Genomic DNA, 24,142 nt, shown 5'->3' on the forward strand with positions numbered 1-24,142 from the left:
TGTTAAGGGAGCAGAGACACACACACCCCATTCCTCTGAAAGAGCTACAATTCCCAGAACTCCCTGGGAAGAGCGACTTACTGGTAACCTGCTATTGGACTGCAGGCATAAAAAAAAAGATTTCTCCCTCAAGCAAGGTAACAGTAACAATTGTTGTTTGTTTGTTTGTTTTGTTAATGTTGTTGTTGTTATTGTTTGTGCCCTGCCCATTGGACCGGGTTGCCCCAGTCCCTCTGGGTGGCTCCCAACAGAATATTAAAAACACGATAGAACATCAAACATTAAAAACCTCCCTAAACAGGGCTGCCTTCAGATGTCTTCCAAAGCTCGTATAATTATTTATCTCCTTGACATCTGATGGGAGGGCGTTCCACAGGGCAGGTGCCACCACCGAGAAGGCCCTCTGCCTGGTTCCCGGTAACCTCACTTCTCGCAGTGAGGGGACTGCCAGAAGGCCCTCGGCGCTGAACCTCAGTGTCTGGGCTGAAGGATGCAGGTGAAAGGCAATGGGAAGATCTCTATCTCTACCTGTTGAACCGCACAGCGCAAGAGACACAGAGCTACTGTGAGGCAAGAGGAGTCACTCTGACCTAATGAACAAAGAGCCCCCCACCCAAAGGCATTTGGAGGGAGGGGGTTGTTACCTTACGGAAGGGCGGCCAGTCCTCTTCGCAAGACTGGTTCAGGCTGTCGTTGTGCTCACAATCCGTCTGGAAAATGTTGGCCGTGCCCAGCTTGTACAGCGGCTTGAGGGAGACTCCCGAAGCGTCCCAGAACCGGACGGTGCCGTCTTCATGCCTGCGGAGAGGAAGGTTGTTTTTGGCAAAGGCTGGTTGTGAAAAATATCCGTAAGATTGTGAGAAGAGTCTTGCTGGTCAGGCCAGGCCAGGCCAGCCTCCTGTTCTAGCAGTGGCCAACCAGATGCCCGTTTTGGGAAACCCACAAGCAAGACCTGAGACCCCACAAGAGCCCTCTTGCAGCTGGTGAATCCCTGGAGCTGAGGCACTTGTGTGAACAGGAAGCTGAACTAGATGGGCCTGCTCCCACAGCTTCTCATGTTCTGACCTGGGACTCTCTTAGCTTTGAGTTCCGAGAAGGAATTTGTCGGCACCTGTCTCAAGAGGCAATGGAGTGCGTCTCCGAGGGAGAAGGCAAACTGCTGTGTTAGTAGCACCCAAGTGACCTCCCCAGGGTGCAAGCTTGGGCAGTGTGTAAGGAGGTCCTGGGCAGCCCAGATGTCAAGCCTCCTCTCCCCAGCCTTGCTGATGTTGTCCAAAAGAAAGCAGAGCAATATGTTTGGCACCAACTTGGCTGCCAGAGTTGTGGAAGGAGGCGTACAAGGTGCCATCCAACCGCCTCAGGGACTCTGGATTTGTGTAAGGTCGACTCCTTAGCCCAGGCATGTCCAAAGTCCATTTTAGGGGCCCAATCCGGCCTGCAGGTCAGTTCAATCTCAATCCAGCCCCATCAAACCTCAACAACTTCAATCCTAAAAAAAGCTCAACAACTTTGGTCAGCCCTCACAGTCCTTCACTTCATCATATCTGGCCTGCTTTGAAAAAAGTTTGGACACCACTGCCTTAGCCTTTGCTTCTCCCAAAGATATCCTACAAGGCAGAATACTTGCAACTCAAAAAAATTCCTTCCAGTAGCACCTTAAAGACCAACTAAGTTTGTTACTGGTATGAGCTTTCATGTGCATGCACACTTCGTATCTTCAGATATGCACACTTCGTATCTGAAGAAGTGTGCATGCACACGAAAGCTCATACCAGTAACAAACTTAGTTGGTCTCTAAGGTGCTACTGGAAGGATTTTTTTTATTTTGTTTCGACTATGGCAGACCAACACGGCTACCTACCTGTAACTAGTTCTTGCAAGTTGTTTCAGCTGCGTGGAACCTTTCGGCCTCCAGGCGCTGCTGAACTACAACTCCCATCATCCCTGGCCATGCTTGCTGTGAGTGGAATGCTGTGAGTGGAAGCTCAGTAACGCTTGCAGGGCCAGAGGTTCCCCCACACCTGGTGTGCATGCTTATTGTAGCACAACCTAGCAGAACCTGTTGCCACAAGCATCATCATCATCATCATCATCATCATCATCATTATTATTATTATTATTATTTTACAAATGGCAAGGGATAAAGTGCACACTCTTCTCCTCCTGCGCAGGGACAGACTACAGACTCTCATCTGACGCCTAGGCCAGTTGTGGCTAACCTTTGGCTCAACAAGTACTGTCGCACTACAATTCCCATCAGGTCCAGCCAGCATTAACGGTGGTCAAGGATGACAGCTGATGTGATTCAGCATCAACAACACACCCACCCCACATGCCCTGCAGATTGGTGCACAAATGACCTCAGTAGCAGAAGAAAAGTGATTTCCCCACAAAATATTCCGGCTGCAAGAATCTGGGGGTGCCGATATGTTCACAACTCTGTCCTTGACAGTATTACAGCTAATATATTCAGCTCTGCTAACTCACCCCCCTACTATGAAACCAAACTCTGTCCTGCACAGAGAGGAGACGCAATCCTTTTGCAAACACACTTTTCTAATCATCTGATCCTTCCCCGGCTTCTTCCTTTGCCCCTCGAAAGCAAAACCTGAAAAGTCCAGTTTTTTATTATTTCCGCACGCTGGAGGAATTCGGGAGGCGCAGATGCCAAATATTACCAGATTGCCCTTGGCGGGCGAGAGAAAAAGAGAGTGAGCTAAGAAAACGAGATCATGTTGCAATTGGTTTTGGCAACAGCGACTCGGAGGGCTTTATAACAGTCCCTTCCACATGACAAGGGGAAATGCGGTGGTTGGGAGGGAGAAAGAAAATACAGGGAGGAGAAACCACCCCTTTGGATAAGATTTCCCTGGTCTTCTCCCCCTCACTCTGCTATCTCAACCAGGAAAAAAGAACCCATAACAAGTGACTCATTGCACATTTCAGTTGTAAGAAGCACTTTGTTTATTATGGCCTCTCTAAGCATGCCTGCAAGGTAGGGCGCACCAATTATCCCCATTTCACAGGTGGGAAGGCAGAGAGAATAATGGCTTGTGTGTGGTGGCCAAAAGACCCCAACTCTCAGCTCATGCGAGAACTGAAAGGGCCCAGAGAGACCACCACAGGCTGGCTGCGAGCCAGGATCTGGCCGGCTTGCTCCGACTTCCCTGCCTTTGAAGCCTCCGCTTGGGCCTGAACATCTGCTGCCTCTGGCTCGCGAAACCTTGGCTGCGCTCCCCAAGGGGGAAAGTGAAGACTGGACCACGTAACACTTGACACCAAGCAGCTCAGGAGTTGCCAAGAGGGAAGGAAGGCGAGGAGAATGAGAGGGGAAGCCCTCAGCAAGGACAACTGATGCATTCTTGCCAGGCAGCCAAAGCAAAAGAAGTGAAGGGGGGGCGGGATTCTCACTACATCCGGGGGGGGGGGACTCTTCCTGTTCCAAATTTGCGCTTCCAGAAACCGGACGATGCTATATGGCAGGCATAGGCAAACTCGGCCCTCCAGATGTTTTGGGACTACAACTCCCATGTTCCCTAGCTAACTGGACCAGTGGTCAGGGATGATGGGAATTGTAGTCCCAGAACATCTGGAGGGCCGAGTTTGCCTATGCCTGCTTTATACACAAGGTGCACCTTGCATTCCAACTTCTTAAAACTGCTGAAAGCTCTTCTGTTCCGTTGGTTAAGAATGCATCTGTCCCTTACGGTTAGCTGATTTCCAACTATAGTATTTTTACATGGGTTTTGCTGTATGATTTTGTGCATCACTGTTATAAACTGGTAGGTGTTTTCTTACTATTATTATTAATAGTGATGTGTAATCGGAAAAAAACCCCAAATAAAATGAAGACGCAAAGTGCAGAGGGGACCTGAGCAATGTAAGAAATCTCAAGCTGTTTAAATTGGTCCGAAAGCAGATAAACTGCAATGAAAATGAATTGCTTATTATATATTAAAAAAAGAGTATGATCTAACATTCCCTCTATTTAAATGCGCAGTGCAGATGAGGCCTGGGAGCCCCCAAAGCTGTAGGACAGTGTTTCTCAAACTCGGGTCTCCAGCTGTTGTTGGACTACAACTCCCATCATCCCTAGCTAGCAGGACCAGCGGCCAGGGATGATGGGGATTGTAGTCCAAAAGCAGGTGGAGATCCAAATTTGGAAAGCCCTGGTCTACACACTGACTGGCGGCACCTCTCCAAGATTTCACATGGAGTCGCTCCCAGCTCTAACAATAGAAGCTATTGGGAACGGAACCTGGGACTTCCTGCAGGAAAGGCAGATGTTTAGCGACTGAGTTGTGGCCCTTCCCCAATCTCGCAGAGCTGGCGCCCTCCAGAAACTGCTGGACCACAGCTGTAGCCAGTACCACACTGGCAGGTGCTGACGGCAGCTGAACACCACCTGACGGTCCCCCAACTTGGAAGAAGGATGCTCCCCAACATCCTGCCTCAGCTGCCTTCTAATGCAAAAAAATTTGCACTCGGCACAAGCAACATTACACGGGAGGAGGACAGCCTGGGGAGAAACCAAAACACAACTCACCCGGTCAAGAGAAGCCCCCGTTGGGTGGGTTCCTGTGCGAGGCTCCTTCCTCCGTTGATGGGCCAGTTCTGCTAAGAGAGAGAGATGGAGACAAACATGGGTAAAGAGAACTGTGGCCAAAGAGTGCAAAGGCCCTTGTATTGTTGTTGTTGTTACTATTATTAGTAGTAGTAGTAGTAGTAATAGTAATATGGAATTGGCTGAGATGACTGGCAGAATCCAGGACCAAGGAGAAGAGTTGGTGGAAGAAGATTGGAAAAAAATTAAAGTATATCTTCAAAAATATTGTAATATTAAGGACTGTTAGAAAGATGTTGGAAAAAGAAAATTAGGTGGTTTTGGTAGAAATGATATAAAGGATTAAGTAAAAATGAGTTGAAGAAATTGATGAAAGTAAGGACGTTAACTATAAATATATTAAATTAAACTATTTAAATGAAAATAAGGTTGGAAGGATTTGCTGAAAAAACGATTTGAACTAGAATACAAAATTGGGAGGTGTGAGGAGGTCAAGGAAATAAGTAAAGGAAGAAAGTTATGTAAAGGTTTAATCTGGTTTTCTTTTTCTTTTTTAAGTGAATGTATTTTTACTTTTTACTTTTTCTTTCTTTGTTGTTGTTGTATTCTTTTTTTGTATTTTGTATTACTTTCTTTTTTCTTTTTGTAACTCTTAAACTCTGAATAAATATTATTTAAAAAATAAAATAGTAGTAGTAGTAAGGTTAAGGTAAAGGGACCCCTGACCATTAGGTCCAAGGGGAAGGTAAACGGCGTTTCTGTGCGCTGTTCTGGTTCACCAGAAGTGGCTTAGTCATGCTGGCCACATGACCCGGAAGCTGCACGCCGGCTCCCTCAGCCAATAAAGCGAAATGAGCACCGCAACCCCAGAGTCGGTCATGACTGGACCTAATGGTCAGGGGTCCCTTTACCTTTAGGCACAGCTCCATGTTTCTTTTGGGGGAGGGGGTCATCAAAGGAAGCGAGACTCCCCTCTGGCCATGATGCAAGAGGGTCAAAGGGGTGAGGCTGCTTTAATGATAATCATAATGATAATCATAATCATATTTTATTATTTATACCCCGCCCATCTCGCAGGGTTTCCCCAGCCACTCCGAGAGGCTTCCAACAAAGTATTAAAATACAGTAGTCTGTTAAACATTAAAAGCTTCCCTAAACAGGGACGTCCCTGTGCCAACTCACCACAAAGGAGAGGCGAGGGCTCTGGTCTTCTCCTGCGCTGATGATCCTCTCCCACAGCTTCAGGGGGATGTTGGAGATGTGGTAGGAGCAGGTGATGGCTGAGGAGTGGAGCGGGGCCAGGTACGGGGCAGGAATGGTGGGCCAGCCGGGCGTCTGCAGGTCAATGACAACCAGCTCCTCCTCCACCAGGACCACCAAGGCGGTTGGGTTGTCGAACTCTGGAAGGGAGAGAGAGGAAAGCACCTGTTAAGATGCGCCAGGACAGATCGACTTTGGGGAGGACCGAGGAGGAAAGGAGAGAGGACCACTTAGGAACAGAGGCAGAGATGGAGAAAACAGAGAGGGAGAGAACGATGGAGTTCTTGTCTGTGTGGTGCAGTGGTTAAGAACCTAAGAAGAGCCTGCTGGATCCAGCCAATGGCCTGTCTAGTCCAGCATCCTGTTCTCACAGTGGATCAATGGGAAACCCTGCAAGCAGAACGGGAGCACAAGAGCTTTCTGTCTCCTCCTGTGCTTTCCAGCATTGCTGCCTCTGACAGTGAAGACAGAGCAGAGCCATCCTGGCTAATAAGCCATGAATTTGTCTAGTCCTATTTCTATCCAAGTTGGCAGCTGCCTCCAGTGGGAGAGAGTTCCGCAGTTTAACCACATGCTGAGTGAAGGAGTCCTTTCTTTCACGTTTCCTGAATCTGCCAACGTTCAGCTTCATGGGGGGGTCCCCAAATTCTAGTGTTGTAAGAAAAAGGGGGAACACTTTTTTCTCTGCCCACTTTTTCTGGGACACGTACAGTGGTACCTCGGGTTAAGTACTTAATTCGTTCCGGAGATCCGTTCTTAACCTGAAACTGTTCTTAACCTGAAGCACCACTTTAGCTAATGGGGTCTACAGCTGCCGCTGCACCGCCAGAGCACAATTTCTGTTCTTATCCTGAAGCAAAGTTCTTAACCTGAAGCACTACTTCTGGGTTAGCGGAGTCTGTAACCTGAAGCGTATGTAACCTGAAGCGAGGTACCACTGCATCATTTTATGAACTTCTCTGGTGGTTTCTCATCTTTTCTCTAAAAGCACCAATACCCGTTTTTTGAGATGGGGCAACCAGAATGGCACACCGTACTTCAAACGTGGTCACGCTGAAGATTTGCAAATTAGCACTAGACTAGGATGCTGGGGAGACCAGGGTTCAAATCCCCATTGGGTCATGAAGCACACTGGGTGGCCAAGGACCAGGCACTGTCTCTCGGGCCAGCCTACCATGCAGGGTTGTTGTGGTGAGGATAAAAACAAGGGTGAAGCAGAGGAGAAGCATGTAGGTCACCTTTGAGCTCTTTGTAGGGAAGTCGAGATATATACATGCAACAAATCAGATTGGCTGCTGTTGTCTAAACATATCCTCGCGGAATAGAGAGATGTTTGAAAATATCAAAAGGTATTTACCCTCCTCTACCTCTGTGTTGCACACGGTGAAGAAGTCGATGACACGCGACGTGAAATCAAGGGTGACCAAGGTCTGTCCTTGCAGGATGGTGACGCAGTGCCTGTCTCCGTAACTGGCCCTGGGCATCCCCCCACTGAAGATGACGTAGGGGCTCCTACAGGACGGGAGTTAGAAACAGCAGTCAGGCAACAAGGCCACGCAACTTCAACGTCCTCTGAGCTCCCCCACGTCAACCCATCACAAAAGAAAAGCTCCGTAGGCGAAAAGAAGCCAGGAGGACGTTAATATCGCACAGGTTGCAAAATCCAAGGGCACGGGAGGGGCACAGGCAAGGAGTAAAATCTACTCTTAATCCAGACATGAGACCTACCCTGAGTCGCACGTCTGCCAGACAATCTTGTTGATAGCTTTGCACGGGAACGGACCTAGAACGGGAGAGGAAGATTTTCGAGTGACGTTCTGGTTTTGTAAGACGCAAGCAGAAGAAAAAGACCTGGCTCACATTTCTTCACAACCCCCCAAATGCAACCACTTTTTGAGGCCAATGAAGCTCACAAAGCCCCTTTGGACTAGCCACACTCAGCAGCAGCAGCAACAATAACAACAATGAAAATACCAAGGGTTGTGTTTTCCCCCCTCCTTCCTCACAAACAATACAGTGGTGCCCCGCAAGACGAACGCCTCGCAAGACGGAAAACCCACTAGACGAAAGGGTTTTCCGTTTTGGAGGCGCTTCGCAAAACGAATTTCCCTATGGGCTTGCGAAAACGTCTTGCGAGTTCCTGCGGGTTCCCCCCCCTTTTTCCCCCTTTTCCTAAGCCCTAAGCCGCTTATCAGCTGATCCGCTGATAAGCCGCTTAACAGCTGATCGCTAATAGCCGCTAAACCGCTAATAGCGCTAATCCGCTAAGCTGTCAATGGGCTTGCTTCGCAAGACGAAAAAAACGCTATACGAAGAGAATTGCGGAACGGATTCTTTTCGTCTTCCGAGGCACCCCTGTACCAGAATGTGGGCCCTATATGAGGACACTAGTAAGGCTTAGGACAAGCAAAAGGACTAGGAGGAACTTGGGGTATTCATTGCCCCAGGATGCAGAGCCAACATGTTCTGATTTCTGGCTCTGATCCTCCTCCCTTGTTGAATTCTATAATGGCAATTCTGAGACTAAGGAAGAGGAAGCGAACAGCCAAGACCACCACCCAGTCTGGCAGCAATAAAACCGCTAGCACCTTTGCAAAGCTAAGCAGGTTCTGGTATGGTTTCAAACTGGATGGGGGACGGCGTGTTGAGATTCCTGCATTGCAGGGGGTTGGACTACATGACTCTCAGGCTTGCTTCCAATTACCCTAATAGACCAGCCTCTGCTGCCAGTTTCTAATGTTGTACACCCTGAGATCTTTTAATAAAAGGTGGTAGATAAATGGAAATACTAACAACAACAACAACAAACTTATATCTCGCCGCCCATCAGACTGGGTTGCCCCAGCCACTCTGGGCGGCTCCCAACAAAGCAAAACATCAACATCAAATTGCACGAGGCACAGTCTTTCACCACTTTTCCACCACAGTTAGTGATTTTGACATGTGCATCAAGGAGGGTTTCCCCCTTTTTTACACTGAAGTTCCCTGGATGTAGAGCCTGGACCAAGCGCAGTTTGAGGCCCTATAGCCATTAGCCTCACCGTAAGGGATAGTGGAGGTGGCCGGCTGCAGGGTCTTTGGGGAGCCGCCCGTCACCGGCCACACGGCGTAGCCTCCATCGCTGTGAGAACTCACAACCGTCTGGCCGCTCCGCTCCCATCCGAGGCTCTCCAGCTGCTGCAAAAGACGGAAACCCAAAACGTGAGGCCTGACGCATTTGGGACACACACACACACACACAGAGGGAAGGGCAAAAAGGCCTCTGGACAACAGAACGGTCAGTGCAGTGGGGGAGAGAACATGTTAGAGCAGGGGGGGCGGGTCTTCGGCATTTTATTATTCGTATATTTTATTTATTTAATCTGCATGCCACCCTGAGATCTTCAGATGAAGAACAGCCAGCGTAAAAATACAAAACAAGAATGGAAAATACGCAATAAGTGCAAGAACAAAACAGTAACCCCTCCCCCACCTCCATTTAAAAGGACATAGAATGTTAATTAGCCAGGGACCTGGGAGACCCGGGTTCAAATGTCCCACTCAGCCATGAAGTTCACTGGGCATGGCCTTGGGGGCCAGCCACTGCTTCTAGCCCATCTCACAGGGTCGTGGTGGGGATTAAATGAGATTGGGGAGAAGCACGGATGCCACCATGAGCTTCTTAGAGAGAGAAAGACGGGATATTTTAAAAATCCCAAAAAACGAAATAAAAAGAGTTACCTGGTTGCCCAGAAAGAGGTGCTCAGCTTCCCTCGTGCTTCCGTCCCAAAGAACCATCAAGCCTCTGCTGTAGCCAATCAGGATCTTGGCAGGATCTTTGGGGTGTTCCTGCAGAGATTCCACCGGACCAAGCGCCTTCCCACATCTGTAGTCTTCGGGGACGCTGCAGGATAACAAGGCAGGGATGGAGAACAACAGAACAATAGAATTTCAGGCATGGAAGGGACCCTTTGGGTCCTCAAACCCAAACACTTCTTTTCAAATATTTTTATTGCTTAAAAAAAACCCCACACCATATGAACACGGTACATTACACTAATGTGGTAAGAAGTCTCATACTTCGACTTAGGCTGCATCCATACCATACATTTGAAGCAGTATGATGCCACTTCAAGCAGTCATGGCTCCCCCCAAGGAATTCTGGGAGCTGTAGTTTGTTAAAGGTGCTAAGAGTCATTAGGAAAGACCCCTGTTTCCTTTCCACTCTGAGAACTGCACTCCCCACCCTTTCGGATGCATTGCCGGGGCGAGCTCACCTCTGCAGGACTTCGTCTTGGTACAGAGTCCTGCCCTCCTGCAGCGTCAAGCCGGGAAGTTCCAGGAAGTAGATGCCACCCCCTTCCGTGCCAAGGTAGGCCATGTCACAGCTTGACCGCAGCAAGATGACCGTCACCCGGGTGATGCTGGGAGGGGAGCTGTCAGGAAGAAGAGAGCGATCAGGGGCCAGCCTTGCTCAATCGCCAGGCCAATGGTTTTCCAAGGTGTTCTGGAACACCCTCTCGCCGTGGGCATTTGCCAAGGAAGCGAGTTCCAAAGTTACCTCCGGGAATGCCTTGCGTCGTCACACCCCTGCCCTGTCATTTCAATCCTAGGGAGAGGTGCTCTCAGTATGGCTGCTTGCCCCCAAGATTTGTCTTGCGCCCACAAAGACCAGGGCCTTAAGGGTGGTGGCACCAGCCCTTTCAAATGTGTTCCCAGAAAGAACAGGCAGGCACTTAGTGCTGACATTTAGGCACCTGCAGAAGACTCATCTGCTCACCCAGGCTTTCCCTAAGGAGGAATCCAGCTATCCTGAGACCCTTCTACTGATTTGTGTTGAAGCTTATATAGGGGTCTCCCCACTCACGTGCATTTGTCTCCTGTGCGGTGACAGGAAATAATTAAATAAATCTATTTAAGCAGCGCAAAGGCATGAGAAGAGCAAAAATGGCCCCTAAAAGGGGGGCAGCTGTAAAAATGGCCCCAAAAGAGAAGGAAAATGGATAGCAATCCCAGCAGCCTTTCAACTGCAAAGCCATGAGCCTTTACGCCGACCTTTGAAGCCTGTGGAAAGTTGGGAGTTTGAGAAAAAGAGGTTTGGAGAGAGTGACTGCAGTGGACTTTGGCAGATTTTTATTGACTTTTGGTGGAGTGTGGCTCTTTAGATGGTGTTGTCCACTACAGTCATACCTCGGAAGTCAAACGAAATCCGTTCCAGAAGTCTTCTCAATTTCCAAAACGTTTGGAAACCAAAGAGCGGCTTCTGATTGGCTGCAGGAGCTTCCTGCAGCCAATTGGAAGCCGTGTCGGACGTTCGGCTTCCAAAAATAGTTTGCAAACCAGAACAGTCACTTCCGAGTTTGCGGCATTCGGAAGCCAAAACGTTCGAGAACTAAGCTGTTCGAAAACCAAGGAACGACTGTATAGATGATTTCACGTTTATGCGTAGTGCCCGGGAGATCACTGTATTAGTTTTGCAAATGCAGCTTTATTGTTGATGTTCACAGCACAGACATTTTTGCAAATAAAAATAAAAAGTACCCGCTCCTTTTGTGTGGGGCACTACACCTGAGTCCTTGGGGTCTTTCCACTGCAATGGTCAAAGCCAGGAATAGGCAAACTATGTTTTGGGACTACAATTCCCATCATCTCTGACCACTGGTCCTGTTAGCTAGGGATGATGGGACTTGTAGTCACAAAACCTCTGGAGGGCCGAGTTTGCCTATGCCTGGTCAAAGCCAAGCACGAAGACCCCCTGTGCCCTCCAATCACCTGAGATTCTGATGGCTTGGGAAGCTAGTTTCGCATTTCTGATGGCAGAAACACGGTTGGAAAACCACCGTCCTAGACTGCACGCACCCACAAATGGAAAACCCATCTCAATAGTTAACACCCCCAAAAGAGCCAATGCATTTCAAGGAGAAAGTCTGCGCACCAGTAGCATATGCTGTCCACCCACCGCCACCAGGCAGCCGTTTAAAGAAGATTGACAGGCCGCACGCCCAAGCAGAGGAGCCCGAGCCCGAGAGAAAGCTGCTCTTCTTCCCTTTCCCGTGATGCTCTTTTAAAGCCATGCCACCAGCTCAAAGCCTCGGACCCAAAAAGCAGAGACCACAGAGCAGCGGACACCTGCTTGCGAGAGATGCAAGCTTACAGATGCTGGGAGACAAAACCAGGAGAGGGAAGCAGGCGCCAGAGAAGGGTGCAAAGTCACCGCACGTGGTAAGCGGCTAGTCCTTTTTGCGGCTCCCTCGCACATGCAGAGTGAGAGCAGACGCTGGAATGTGCTTGACAAACCCTTGCTTGTTCCCAGAGCATTGGGTTTTGGACACAGGAACAGAGGAAGAGGCCTTAGACTGCCTGCACTAGCTGGCAGCAGCTCTCCAAGGTATAAGGGGAGGCTGGGGATTGAACCCGGGATTGAACAAGGCAGACATTCTACCACCGTAGGTGTCCTTGATGGCAGCTCTGTCTGAAATTTAAGGTAAAGGTAAAGGGACCCCTGACCATTAGGTCTAGTTGCAGACAACTCTGGGGTTGCGGCGCTCATCTCGCTTTATTGGCCGAGGGAGCCAGCATACAGCTTCCGGGTCATGTGGCCAGCATGACTAAGCTGCTTCTGGCAAACCAGAGCAGCGCAGGGAAACGCCGTTTACCTTCCCGCCAGAGCGGTACCTATTTATCTACTTGCACCTTGACATGCTTTCGAACTGCTAGGGTGGCAGGAGCAGGGACCGAGCAATGGGAGCTCACCCCGTCGTGGGGATTCGAACCGCCGACCTTCTGATCAGCAAGCCCTAGGCTCAGTGGTTTAGACCACAGCATCTGAAATTTACCTCTGCGCAAAAGCTCAACTGTCCTGCTTCCATCTCGGTAGTGGCACCCTCCATGTGGAACACCCTCCCTTCAGATGTCAAAGAGATAAAGAGCTATGCCACTTTTAGAAGACATCTGAAGGCAGCCCTGTTTCTGGAAGTTTTTAATGTTTGATGTTTCGCTATGTTTTAATACATACGGTAAGCTGCCCAGAGTAGCGGGGTAGAATTTCGCTACTACTACTACTATTATTATTTCGATTTGCCTGTTCTCATCTCTGCCCTCTAATTTTGCCATGGCAAGAGCATAATAAGAGAATAATAATTATAATGATTAATTTATAACCCGCCCATCTGGGCGGCTCCCAACAGAATATTAAAAACACAATAAAACATTAAACATTAAAAACTTCCCTAAACAGAGTTGCCTTCAGATGTCTTCTAAAAGAGTGGACCCTCCAGATATGAACTTAATTTGTTCTGGGGGTTCGTTCGCACCCTGAAAATTATGTAAATAGAAGTGCGCTTCTGCGCACACATGTGGCGCAATTGAGCGCTTCTGCGCATTCGTGTGTGGCGAAACCCGAAAGTATACACTTCCGGGATGGCTGTGGCCATATCCCAAAGATTCCGTATCTAGAGGGATACGTAAGTAGAGGTACGACTGTAGTTGTTTATTTCCTTGACGTCTGATGGGTCGGTGCCACCACCGAGAAGGCCCTCTGCCTGGTTCCCTGTAACCTTGCTTCTCACAGCAAGGGAACCACCAGAAGGCCCTATGAGCTGGACCTCAGTGTCTGGGCTGAATGATGCAGGTGGAGACGCTACTTCGGGCATACTGGGCTGAGCTGGTTCTGCCACCAGCCAAAGCAAAGGACACAATGATGTGTCATCTATATTCCATGTACAGAGTCCAATTGGACTGGAAGAATACTCTCACTTGGCCGCTGTTGATGGGACAGCCGTCCCCACTGCACCCACAGATAGTTTGGAGGCTGGGGGGTGACCATGTAGCATATACTCTCAACTAGGGCTGGGCGATATATCGTCCAAAAACAATTAAAATCCATATCGTGATAACAGTTTCATATCGTGATAACAGTTTCATTTTTGACCTGGCAATACATCACGAATCATAATGTGATTGTGTGTGCTATGCAAAAATCACGATGGGAGGAAAGCCAGCCAAAATCTCTACATAGCTCCACCCTTAGATATCAGTACAGTCGTACCACAGAAGTTGAATGGAATCCGTTCCGGAAGTCCATTCGACTTCCAAAATGTTCGGAAACCAAAGAGCAGGCCTGTCAGACGTTCAGCTTCCAAAAATAGTTCGCAAACTGGAACACTCACTTCTAGGTTTGCAGCGTTCGGGAGCCAAAACGTTCGAGAACTAAGCTGTTTGAAAACCAAGGTACGAATGTATATTGCGATGTTTAGCTACTGATATATCGCAGTGTTGAAAAACAGGTATCGTGTAGACCTACTCTCAACAGAGGCGAACGATCTTGGGGAGCTTAGGAGCTGCCTCGCTTTGTCTAACAGGAGAGCCGGCACTGGGAGACAGCTTATGAAGCAGAAAGGCAGGTGGTGGCTAAGAAGGAAAGGAGGGATCCTCTAGATGCTGAGTAATCTATGAGATCGCTAAAGCGGTCCCTGCATCTTCACAGGGGATCATCTCCCAAGAACCCACAGCGCCCCAAAAAGGAGGAAAAAGGAGGCAAGCAACCAATGAGTACTTAGCGGTGTCGAACCCTGGACGTCCTGGGAGGACATAGCTATGGGTCTCCTCCAAGTGAGAGTAGCCATCTTTCTGGTAAATCTCCCAAAGGTGGAGGGTGTTGTCATCAAGGAGAGACAGCAGCCGGCCCTGGAAAAGAAAGGAAAACCATCTAAGTGTGTAGTTAAGAACAGAAGACAAGCTGGCTAGCTCAGCCCAATGGCCCATTTATATGCTAGCACCCTCTTTCCCCAGCGGCTAACCAGATGTCTGTGGCAAGTCTACAAGCAGGATCTGAGCACAAGGGCAAATTCCTGCAACTGGTGTTAGGAAGCACCGCTGACTCTGACCGTGTTGGTAGAGCACACCCATTATGGCTAGTAGCCGCTGACAGCCATTAGACACAGATTTGTCTAATCTTCTTTTAAAGCCATCTTAAGCTGGGCACCACAAATTCTCTTCAGGGCTTTTTGCTGCCTTTCCCCTCTTTAATGGCACTCCAATTAAGTTCCTAGCATTTGTAGAACCTGAGATACAAGACAGGCACTATTATTCTCGATTGTCTTTGAGAAACTGACCTGCTCTGCCGTTTCAGTGTTTTGACTTTGCACCCCCACCCCCCAGAAAAGTTCCCAATGGGGTCAAAAACAATACAATGCAGGCAGCTGCCTAATACTGACAGGCAGGGGGTATCAACCTGCGGGCAGCATCAAGGTGGAACCAAAAGATGCGGTTCTTTTACCTGTCCAGGTAGAAAGTGCATCTGGGTGACCGTCGCCGTTTCCCTATGTAAGCCTGTGAACTCCACGCCAGGAGCTCCGTATCTGAGGCAAGCACAGAGTCAAGGAAGAGAGAGACACACAGGAAGAGCTGCAATCCAAGCTTCTACCAGGCCCCTTCCTCCCCAACTGTGCATTACCTATATCAGAGAGAACCCTGCTGGAACAGCTCAAAGAGCAGGTTGCTTCAGGCAGAGGGCAACATGGGAAGTCCAAGTTGTGAAGGCTACAGGCTTCTCCCAACTGCTGCAGGTATTGGTTATTTGGAGATAGACTGCTCCTGAACAAGGAGCCTACATTTACCCGTTGGGAGTAGTAGACACTGACAATCGCTTGTGGCAGCAAACACTCTTTATTAAACGCCGATCCTGCCCTTCTTCCTGATAGAACCCAGGGCGGCAAACAGCAAAACAGTTGCACCTCCCTCAGAGATTTGGGGTGGTGGCACCCCGAGACAGGGCCTTCTCTGTGGCAGCCCCTAAGATGTGGAACTCCTTCCCCACAGAGATGCGCTGGGCACCTTCACTATCCAGATTCTGGAGAATGCTGAATACATACCTTGTCACTCTGGCTTTTGATTTTAGGACCCAGCTCCATTCTGTGATTGTAACTTGGTTTAGACCATGGGTAGGCAAACTAAGGCCCGGGGGCCGGATCCGGCCCAATCGCCTTCTAAATCTGGCCCGTGGACAGTCCGGGAATCAGCGTGTTTTTACATTAGTAGAATGTGTCCTTCTATTTTAAATGCATCTGTGGGTTATTTGTGGGGCATAGGCATTCGTTCTTTTTTTTTTTTCCCTTTTCAAATATAGTCTCCCCCCCCCCAAGGTCTGAGGGACAGTGGACCGGCCTCCTGCTGAAAAAAGTTTGCTGACCCCTGTTTTTAATATTGTGTTCTAATGGTGTCACCCGTACTGCAACCTCAGGGTGAAGATCAGTTAATTAATAGTACCAGTAATTATAATAATTATGATTTTTATTACTATTATTATTACAGAAGTAGAAGCAAAGCCCAGCTTCCCAGGAAGGGTGAGCTCTTGCTTTTAAAACGAGGACACGCAAAGCAAGTTTCTTGAAACTGGAAGGTTTATTTGGGGGTGAGCAAGGTCTGTTCATCTCAGAAGCTGAAGGTGGACAGACTAAGAAGAAGCTGCAGATCCCTGAAATTTCCCCAAGCAAGCAAAACAAAAAACATTATGCAAAGCAGTTCAAACATCGCAAAGGCATGAAAGGAAAGGAACCAGAAGAGCGTTAGCACAATCAGACCATTTCTACGGGAGCTGCATTTTCTTGGGGAATAATTTGGATCTTTGAACCAAGTTTTCTGCTTCAGAGTTGCTAGCCGTTGCTGCTTTCAACGTGGCATAGACGTGGGCCCGGCACTCTGTCCCACATTGCAGTTCTCCTTTCACTCGCAGGCACGAAATTGTTGCTTTTGTTTTCCATGTTGATGGTGACCTAGTTTTCAAAGAGCCGGGCCAGCTCTCTGCTCCGCAAGCGACGGCGGCACACATTTCAGAGCAGCGAACCGTGCACAGAAGGGAGAATTCAACGGTTCTCTCTCTGGCCTGGATTTTGAAGGACGTGTTTTGGACGGGGACTCAATCTGCCCTCTAGCTTTTAGGCATGTCCAGAAGGTCAAGGCAGGTTGTTCTGCTGCGTCCACGAACCAGGCGAGAATGGATCACAAATCACCCATCGCAGGTGGATTCAAAGAGCGCAAGGTGAGAACGAGGGATCATACAGAGACAAAAGAAGCCTCCTCTGAATGGGGGTGGGTTCCCCCCCACGAAATAACTGCATTGTGTGATCACACAGCCACACACCAGCCTCTTAACCTACCTCCCAGAGGCTGTCATTGTAGGGATTCATGAGGGGGGCGGGACCATGTAAACCTTGGAGATGAGGGCGGGATAAAAATGCAATAATTAAGCTGCTTAAGAAAGCTGGAGGAGCTAGCCAGATGGGATATCTGGCACCCAGAGATCTTCACGTGGTCGCTCCACGTGGACCCAATCTAGTCGCAAAACGCACCTGGCGCCTGGCTAATTTCTAACCATGCCACACACCCATCAGCAGCAAACGCCAAAGCAGGGGATCATTCAGAGACACGACAGGCTCCCTTCTCAGCGGGTGGGTGCACTGAGCTCACGGGAGCCCGTAAAAAGGCCTGCACGCAGCATCAAGTAACTGCCTTACCAGTGCAAAGATTTCCACTTGCAGAAGAGGACTTTCCCCCCCTCTCCTCCCCTGTGCACCTCTTAAATTTGTTTTAGGGGTCCCCAAACCCACAGGAGAAGATTTGGGTAGGAGAAGATTTGGGTATGGGCAAGTCGCATTGCACAAACAGGAATTTCCATGCTGGTGGGACGAGGAGGCTGGATACCGCCCTTAATGTGCTTTTCATAGGGAGCATGGATGCAACTGTGGCATACAATTTGTAAGTTTTTGAGCCAAGAACAACTTCCCTCTGACACTTTTACCATTGCACAAACAGTAAAGTTCTCTGTACAACCCAGATCCTCCACATAATAAATTTATTATTATATTTTTATTATATTATTATATTATAATCGCACCTTCCCCACCCACCAAAATAAGTTTCGTCTCAAGCTGGCCTGGCTACAGGAAAGTTCGGGGTCTAGAAAGGGGCTCAGACAGCAGGGAAAGAGCAGAAAGAGATGTGAGTCACTACATTATAAAAATCCTTGATCTTCCCCATGTCTTCTCCCGGATAGGCAGTCCAGGGCTGCAATTAGGCGCTGCTTCTTTAAGTATGAACAATAGCATTAGCGGCAGCAGGGCTGCAAGAACCCCTGAACTTTCTCACGGGTTCATCTCTCCACCCCCCCATGCATGCCCTAGGGTAGCGTGGATTGCTTAAAATTTTGGCTTCCCCCCCAGACCAGGCATAGGCAAACTCCGGCCCTCCAGATGTTTGGGACTACAATTCCCATCATCCTTGACCACTGATCCTGTTTGCTAGGGATGATGGGAATTGTAGACCCAAACATCTGGAGGGCTGGAGTTTGCCTATGCCTACCCCAGACGGTCCTGGTAGGAAGTCTGCCCTATAGCCACATCCCCTGGCCCTAAGGATGAAGGAACCAACTGAGGCTGTTCAGGAGCAAGAGAGGAAAAGACACTCTGCGTACGCTCAGAGGTGTTCCAGCTGCCACTTCTCGTGTCCAAAACACAGATCAGTTTGTCCAGTTCAGGTTTCTCTGGCGCCTGCAGGGCATCAGGACCAGTTAAGGGTATAACAAGTATCAGTTCAATAAATGAGGCTGGATTTTCAAGTGTTTGGACAATGAGCTTGCAAGCCGAGATACCTTCTGCCTGCCACAGCTTCCCCCAATGAATTGTGGGAACTGTAGTTTGTTAAGAGGCTGAGAATTGGTAGGAGGAGGAAAGGGGCTGCAGTCCTCACAGTACTACAATTCCCAGAATCCCCTGATCATTAAACCACTCTTGAGGTTGCAGCTTTGGGAGGGGAATGGGGATCTCCGAAAAACTTTCAGCATGCTTAGCAAACTACAGTTCCCAGCATTCTTTGGGGGAAAGCCAGGACTGCTTAAAGTGATAGGAAACTGCTTTAAATGCATGGTGTGGATGGGCCTTATAAAACTATGATGTCCAGCTTAAACACAAGAAAAGAGCTTTGAGGAAGAAGAGAGCCTCTGGGATAGCTCAGTCGTTAGAAAATGAGACTCTTAATCTCAGGGTCATGGGTTCGCGTCCCATGTTGGGCAAGAGATTCCTACATTGCAAGGGGGGTGGACTAGATGACCTTTGTGGTTCCTTCCAACTTTATGGTTCTAAGAGGAGCATCATACATGTGGGTCAGCAGACCAAAATAAACCTCTGCATGCCCCCTACCAGCGCAATAAAAGTAAAGGGACCCCTGACCATTAGGTCCAGTCGTGGCTGACTCTGGGGTTGCGGCGCTCATCTCGCTTTACTGGCGAGGGAGCCGGCGTACAGCTTCTGGGTCATGTGGCCAGCATGACTAAGCCGCTCCTGCGAACCAGAGCAGCGCACGGAAACACCGTTTACCTTCCCGCCGGAGTGGTACCTATTTATCTACTTGCACTTTGACGTGCTTTTGAACTGCCAGGTTGGCAGGAGCAGGGACCGAGCAACGGGAGCTCACCCCGTCGCGGGGATTTGAACCGCCGACCTTCTGATCAGCAAGTCCTAGGCTCTGTGGTTTAACCCACAGCGCCACCCGCGTCGCAATCAGCGCAATACATGCCCCATAATTAATCTATTATCGTTATGATGGCACTCTTACAGTCAATTCCATGCACGCTCAATACAACAGTTTTTCCTGCAAAAGATCAGCTACCAAAGGACAGAATAACTGCAAAGGGCACAATCTGTAGCAAACCAGCACCCTGAAAAGGCAGTGTTGCCATCGGGTCAACCGGGTCCAAAAGGAAAGTCTGTGATCTCATGCAGATGCTATGGGGAGCATTATCCCTCTCCTTATAAAGGCTCAGACCAAGAGACGTCTGGCGTTTCCTGCTCACCCCCAGCACACACGCAGTGCCCATCCTAAACGCTAAGTCCGCCGCCACCGCAAGGCGGATTAGCTTCGTTTTATTGGGCGAAATGCTTTTTGAGATTTACAGCCGCAATAAAACAAAAACAAAAAAACCCACCCCAGAATTGGCTCGATTCAAATGCTGGGCTTTGTCGCCTCCTGCTCCAAACGGTTGTTAACGAACAGGATTTGTGCGTGCACCACAATTCTGAAGGAAAACAGGGTGGGTGGGAGCACAAAGGCACCCGGTAAACTACAGCTCCCAGAATCCTTTGGGGGAAGCCGTGACTGTTTGCAGTGGTTAGCTCCGTTGGTTAGAGCGGGGTGCTCTACTGATGCCAAGGTTGCAGATTTGATTCCCCGTACGGGACAGCTGCATATTCCTGCATCGCAGGGGGTTAGACCAGATGACCTTTGGCAACCTTTCCAGCTCTACAATTCCATGATTCTAAGAGTGCTTCACGTGGTGTTTTTACATGGTGTAAATGTGGAAGATTTGGTGCAGAAATAAAGAGCAAGGCAGCAACTCCAAGGCACGACTAGGTCAGCACAGGATAATTCCTTTTTCGTTGTCTGGAATTAAAGAGGGGATGGTCTTCTGGATAAAGACTCCTAATTCTCCCCAGAGTGTCTGCCATTCACTGGGTTAAAACAGATGGACAGAGATTCCTCGCTGGTGGGAGACAGACTGGAGATGTTTTTCAACATCTCTCTGGCAACGGCTCGAAAGCCACAGGGACCCACCAGCCATAAAGCTGCTAATATTTAGCAAAGAGCTGCCAAGTGATGAGAAACAGTCTTTAAAAGCTCTCCAAGGGGCTCTGATGTGTCACTGTTGGGCGGCAGGAGGGGGAGAAAGCTGCAATTCCCCAGCCTGATGCCCCATCTGGATCCAAACATTTCAAGCCCACCAGCAGGTCAGCCAAACAGGCAAACTGTGCACATCCGCTGGCTTTAGAAAGAAAACAAACAGCTGACAGCTGTAAGAGGCCTACGCATACAGACTGCGTTTGCGCATAATACCACACCGTGATTCGTGCCAACCATGGTTTGGGCTCAGCCCACAAGGTGATCAAACAATGGCTTGTTTCCTCAAAGCTTAATTTGTCTTTTGCCTCTTTAGGTTGGTGAGCATCCGGCCCAGGATGGCCAAACAAACCACGGTTAAGCGAGGCTGTCGGTTACAGAGATCATGGCAAACCATGGTTCACAAGACAAAAACAAACCATAGCTAACCAACCATTACTTACCACAGCCTTCCCCAACTGGGTGCCTTACAGATGTTTTAGAACTGCAAAAGGAGCCGCCCAACTTGCATTCTTTAACTGACCAGCCATGTAACCCAAAGATCTCCCCTTTAGTTTTTCCTTCGGATTCTTAGTATGTTACCATTTTATTTTATTTTAAAAATGTCTATACAGTGGTACCTCGGGTTAAGAACTTAATTCGTTCTGGTGGTCCGTTCTTAACCTGAAACTGTTCTTAACCTGAGGTACTACTTTAGCCAATGGGGCCTCCTGCTGCCACCGCGACACCACTGTGCGATTTCTGTTCTCATCCTGAAGCAAAGTTCTTAACCCGAGGTACTATTTCTGGGTTAGTGGAGTCTATAACCTGAAGCGTCTGTAATTTCCATTGGCAGAGAGTTCCACAAGACTGAGTCAACAACATTAAAGGCTCGGTTTCTTCTTGGTGTCAAATGAGCCACACCAACTTGGGGGAGGAATGACGCACTGGCAAGCTGGCTCAGTGATTGAGATGGGATAGAAATATTGGAATTGTAGAGTTGGAAGGGACCCATGAGTCATCTAGTCCAACCCCCTGCAATGCAGGAATCTCACAAACGGTCCCCCACCCAATTTGAAACCATACTGGATATAAGTGTCCCTGAGCTACCCTGGACCTAAGTTGTTCAGGGCTTGGTCAATTAATACAAGGACCTTCAACTCAACTCGCAAGTAGATGCTATTGGCCTATGGCAATTTACCAAACAATGCAAATAGAGAGATATTGTGTTTTTAATATTAGGTTGGGAGCTGCCCAGAGCTGCTGGGGAAACCCAGCCACAAGGGTGGGGTATAAATTTATTTATTTACAGTGGTACCACAGGTTATGTACTTAATTCGTTCCGGAGGTCCGTTCTTAACCTGAAACTGTTCTTAACCTGAAGCACCACTTTAGCTAACGGGGCCTCCTGCTGCCGCCGGAGCCCGATTTCTGTTCTTATCCTGAAGCAAAGTTCTTAAGCTGAAGCACTGTTTCTGGGTTAGCGGAGTGTGTAACCTGAAGCGTATGTAACCTGAAGCGTATGTAACCCGAGGTACCACTGTATTTATATTATTATTATTAGCCATGAGTACGTGTTTGTGGAGACCCACTGAAATCCATGCATCTAAGTAACTTCATTGGTTTCAACTGATCTACTCCAGAACAGACTGCCCATAGAGAAGGGTCTCTGCCCTGAAGAGCCTACAATCTAAGCTCTGGCAGTGGGGAAACATAGGAGAATAAGTGCTAAAGGGTGGTTTTAATTCACATGTTATAGAGGGTATATTGAAGCCTCTTGCTAGGAAGGGTTGATTGCCTGCCCCTTTCTTGAATGTCCCTCTCATTCCTGGGCACAGATTTCTATTTTCCAGGGTTTTTCGACACCTGCATGGATTTTTTACCGCTCCGTTTATTCTTCCACTTGTGGGTTCCTCCATGCCCTTTATTGTATTTTTACTCTCCGGTTTGCAATCCAATCTGACTTGATTGCTTTATTGAAGGGCAGTATGCAAACAGAACGAAAATAAAACACTTAGAAGAAAGGTTGGATAAATTCCTCCCACACACAAAGTGCAAAAATGAAAGCTTCCATATGTACGCGGGGGCGAATAAGGAGAGGGAAGGGGAGGGTCGATTCTGGGTTCCGACTTGAAACCAAACCAGTTCAAGGATTAAGTGGTTCAGCAACCAGGCGTTAACTAAGCGGTGCTTTTCACTTTGTGAACTCCTACAAAAGAGGCAAAGAAAGGAAGACTTGGTGAAAGGGAGTGTGCAGGGTTCTAGGAGAGGCCTCTTGGTGCAGCAGGAATAAAAACTGCCTTGCTAAAATGAGAGGGAGGGACCCAGAGATTGCTGCAGAGGCAGAATTCTAGCATGCGCTGCAAGCCTCGCTCGCTGCGGTTACAATTTCTGCAAAGGGAAGCCAGAGGATGCCAGGAGCAAAGAGGGTTTCAGATGCACCCCAAGCTGGCCGTGGGCCTAAACTTGCAGGCGGGGATCCTGCTCAAAGACTTCTGCAGCAGAAATTCAGGAGCTGACAGGCAGCGGGGAGAGGAGGAGTGAGGAGAACGAGTTGGGTAAGGGCTACAAGCCTCACCAAAAAGAGACTCCAGCTTCCTCTGGCTCCCAGGCCCCACAATCAAAAGTCCCAAGGTTAAAGCATGCTTGGATTTGGCACAGTGGCGTAGCGTGGTGGTGGTGGGGGCCGTGGCCTAGGGCACAAAATCCTGAGGGGGCGCAACCTGGCATGCAGGAGGTCCCAGATTCAAGGATGGTTTGGAAAGATCCCACTAGAGAGTAGTTGCCTCTTGCTGTGGTACCTCTTACTTAATTTGTTCCAGAGGTCTGTTCTTAACCTGAAATTGTTCTTAACCTGAAGCACCACTTTAGCTAATGGAGCCTCCCGCTGCTGCTGTGCCGCCGTGCGATTTCTGTTCCCATCCTGAAGCAAAGTTCTTAACCTGAAGCACTATTTCTGGGTTAGCAGAGTCTGTAACCTGAAGCGTATGTAACCCGAGGTACCACTGTATTGAGGTAGATGGACGCTGCCCTTTGGTCTGAAAAGAGTTCCCTGCTGAATGGTGTTTTTTCAGCTTTCCCTTCCATTCGGCAGAACAGCACAAAAACTGTAATTTTACATTACAGCCATAAATTTCCATGCAGTGTTCATATTAAATAATATAAACAATAGTAGTTAAGAAAGGGTTATGGAAGTACATTCCTTTTATCTCTATTCTTTTTATTTTTTCCAGATACGTTACTTTTTAAAAAACAAACAAACCCAAAACTATTATTTCATAACAAAATAAAAAAAATCCTTCCAGTAGTACCTTAAAGACCAACTAAGTTAGTTCTAGGTATGAGCTTTCGTGTGCCTGCACACTTCTTCAGATACACGAAAGCTCATACCTAGAACTAACTTAGTTGGTCTTTAAGGTGCTACTGGAAGGAATTTTTTTATTTTGTTTTGACTGTGGCAGACCAACACGGCTACCAATCTGTAACTATTATTTCATAAACAAGTTTGGATTTTATGGTTGAAGATGTTGAAAAAGGTTCTCCACAGTCGACCTGGTAGGCGACTGCTTCTGAGACTGAACTTTTCGCAAGTCCTACATCCGGATGCAAAAAAAAGAGACAATATAGTACCATTAAAAAAAAAAAAAACTGGCTTTCTTTTTCTCTTCCTTTTTTTTGAGAGAAAGGGCTGGC

General features: G+C 48.4%; 1 protein-coding gene across 6 annotated transcripts in view; it reads right to left on the reverse strand.

The window, feature by feature from the left end:
• Positions 1–24,142, reverse strand: part of LLGL1 (LLGL scribble cell polarity complex component 1) — an 82,373-nt gene that overhangs the window by 18,415 nt on the left and 39,816 nt on the right. For 3 of the 6 annotated variants that reach the window (XM_081839590.1, XM_081839595.1, XM_081839594.1), the window contains exons 3-12: positions 15,081–15,162; positions 14,358–14,488; positions 10,081–10,239; positions 9,545–9,707; positions 8,866–9,001; positions 7,553–7,607; positions 7,182–7,336; positions 5,747–5,964; positions 4,547–4,617; positions 645–798 (exon numbers count right to left, since the gene is read on the reverse strand). In XM_081839590.1, coding sequence (XP_081695716.1) covers positions 645–798; positions 4,547–4,617; positions 5,747–5,964; positions 7,182–7,336; positions 7,553–7,607; positions 8,866–9,001; positions 9,545–9,707; positions 10,081–10,239; positions 14,358–14,488; positions 15,081–15,162 — 1,324 coding nt within the window. The remainder of the gene's footprint in view (positions 1–644; positions 799–4,546; positions 4,618–5,746; positions 5,965–7,181; positions 7,337–7,552; positions 7,608–8,865; positions 9,002–9,544; positions 9,708–10,080; positions 10,240–14,357; positions 14,489–15,080; positions 15,163–24,142) is intronic. The other 3 variants (XM_081839593.1, XM_081839592.1, XM_081839591.1) reach the window with 3 other exon arrangements.

The sequence above is a fragment of the Podarcis erhardii genome (assembly GCF_964252035.2).
Source record: "Podarcis erhardii genome assembly, chromosome: 14".
In the NCBI taxonomy this organism is placed as follows: Eukaryota; Metazoa; Chordata; class Lepidosauria; order Squamata; family Lacertidae; genus Podarcis; species Podarcis erhardii.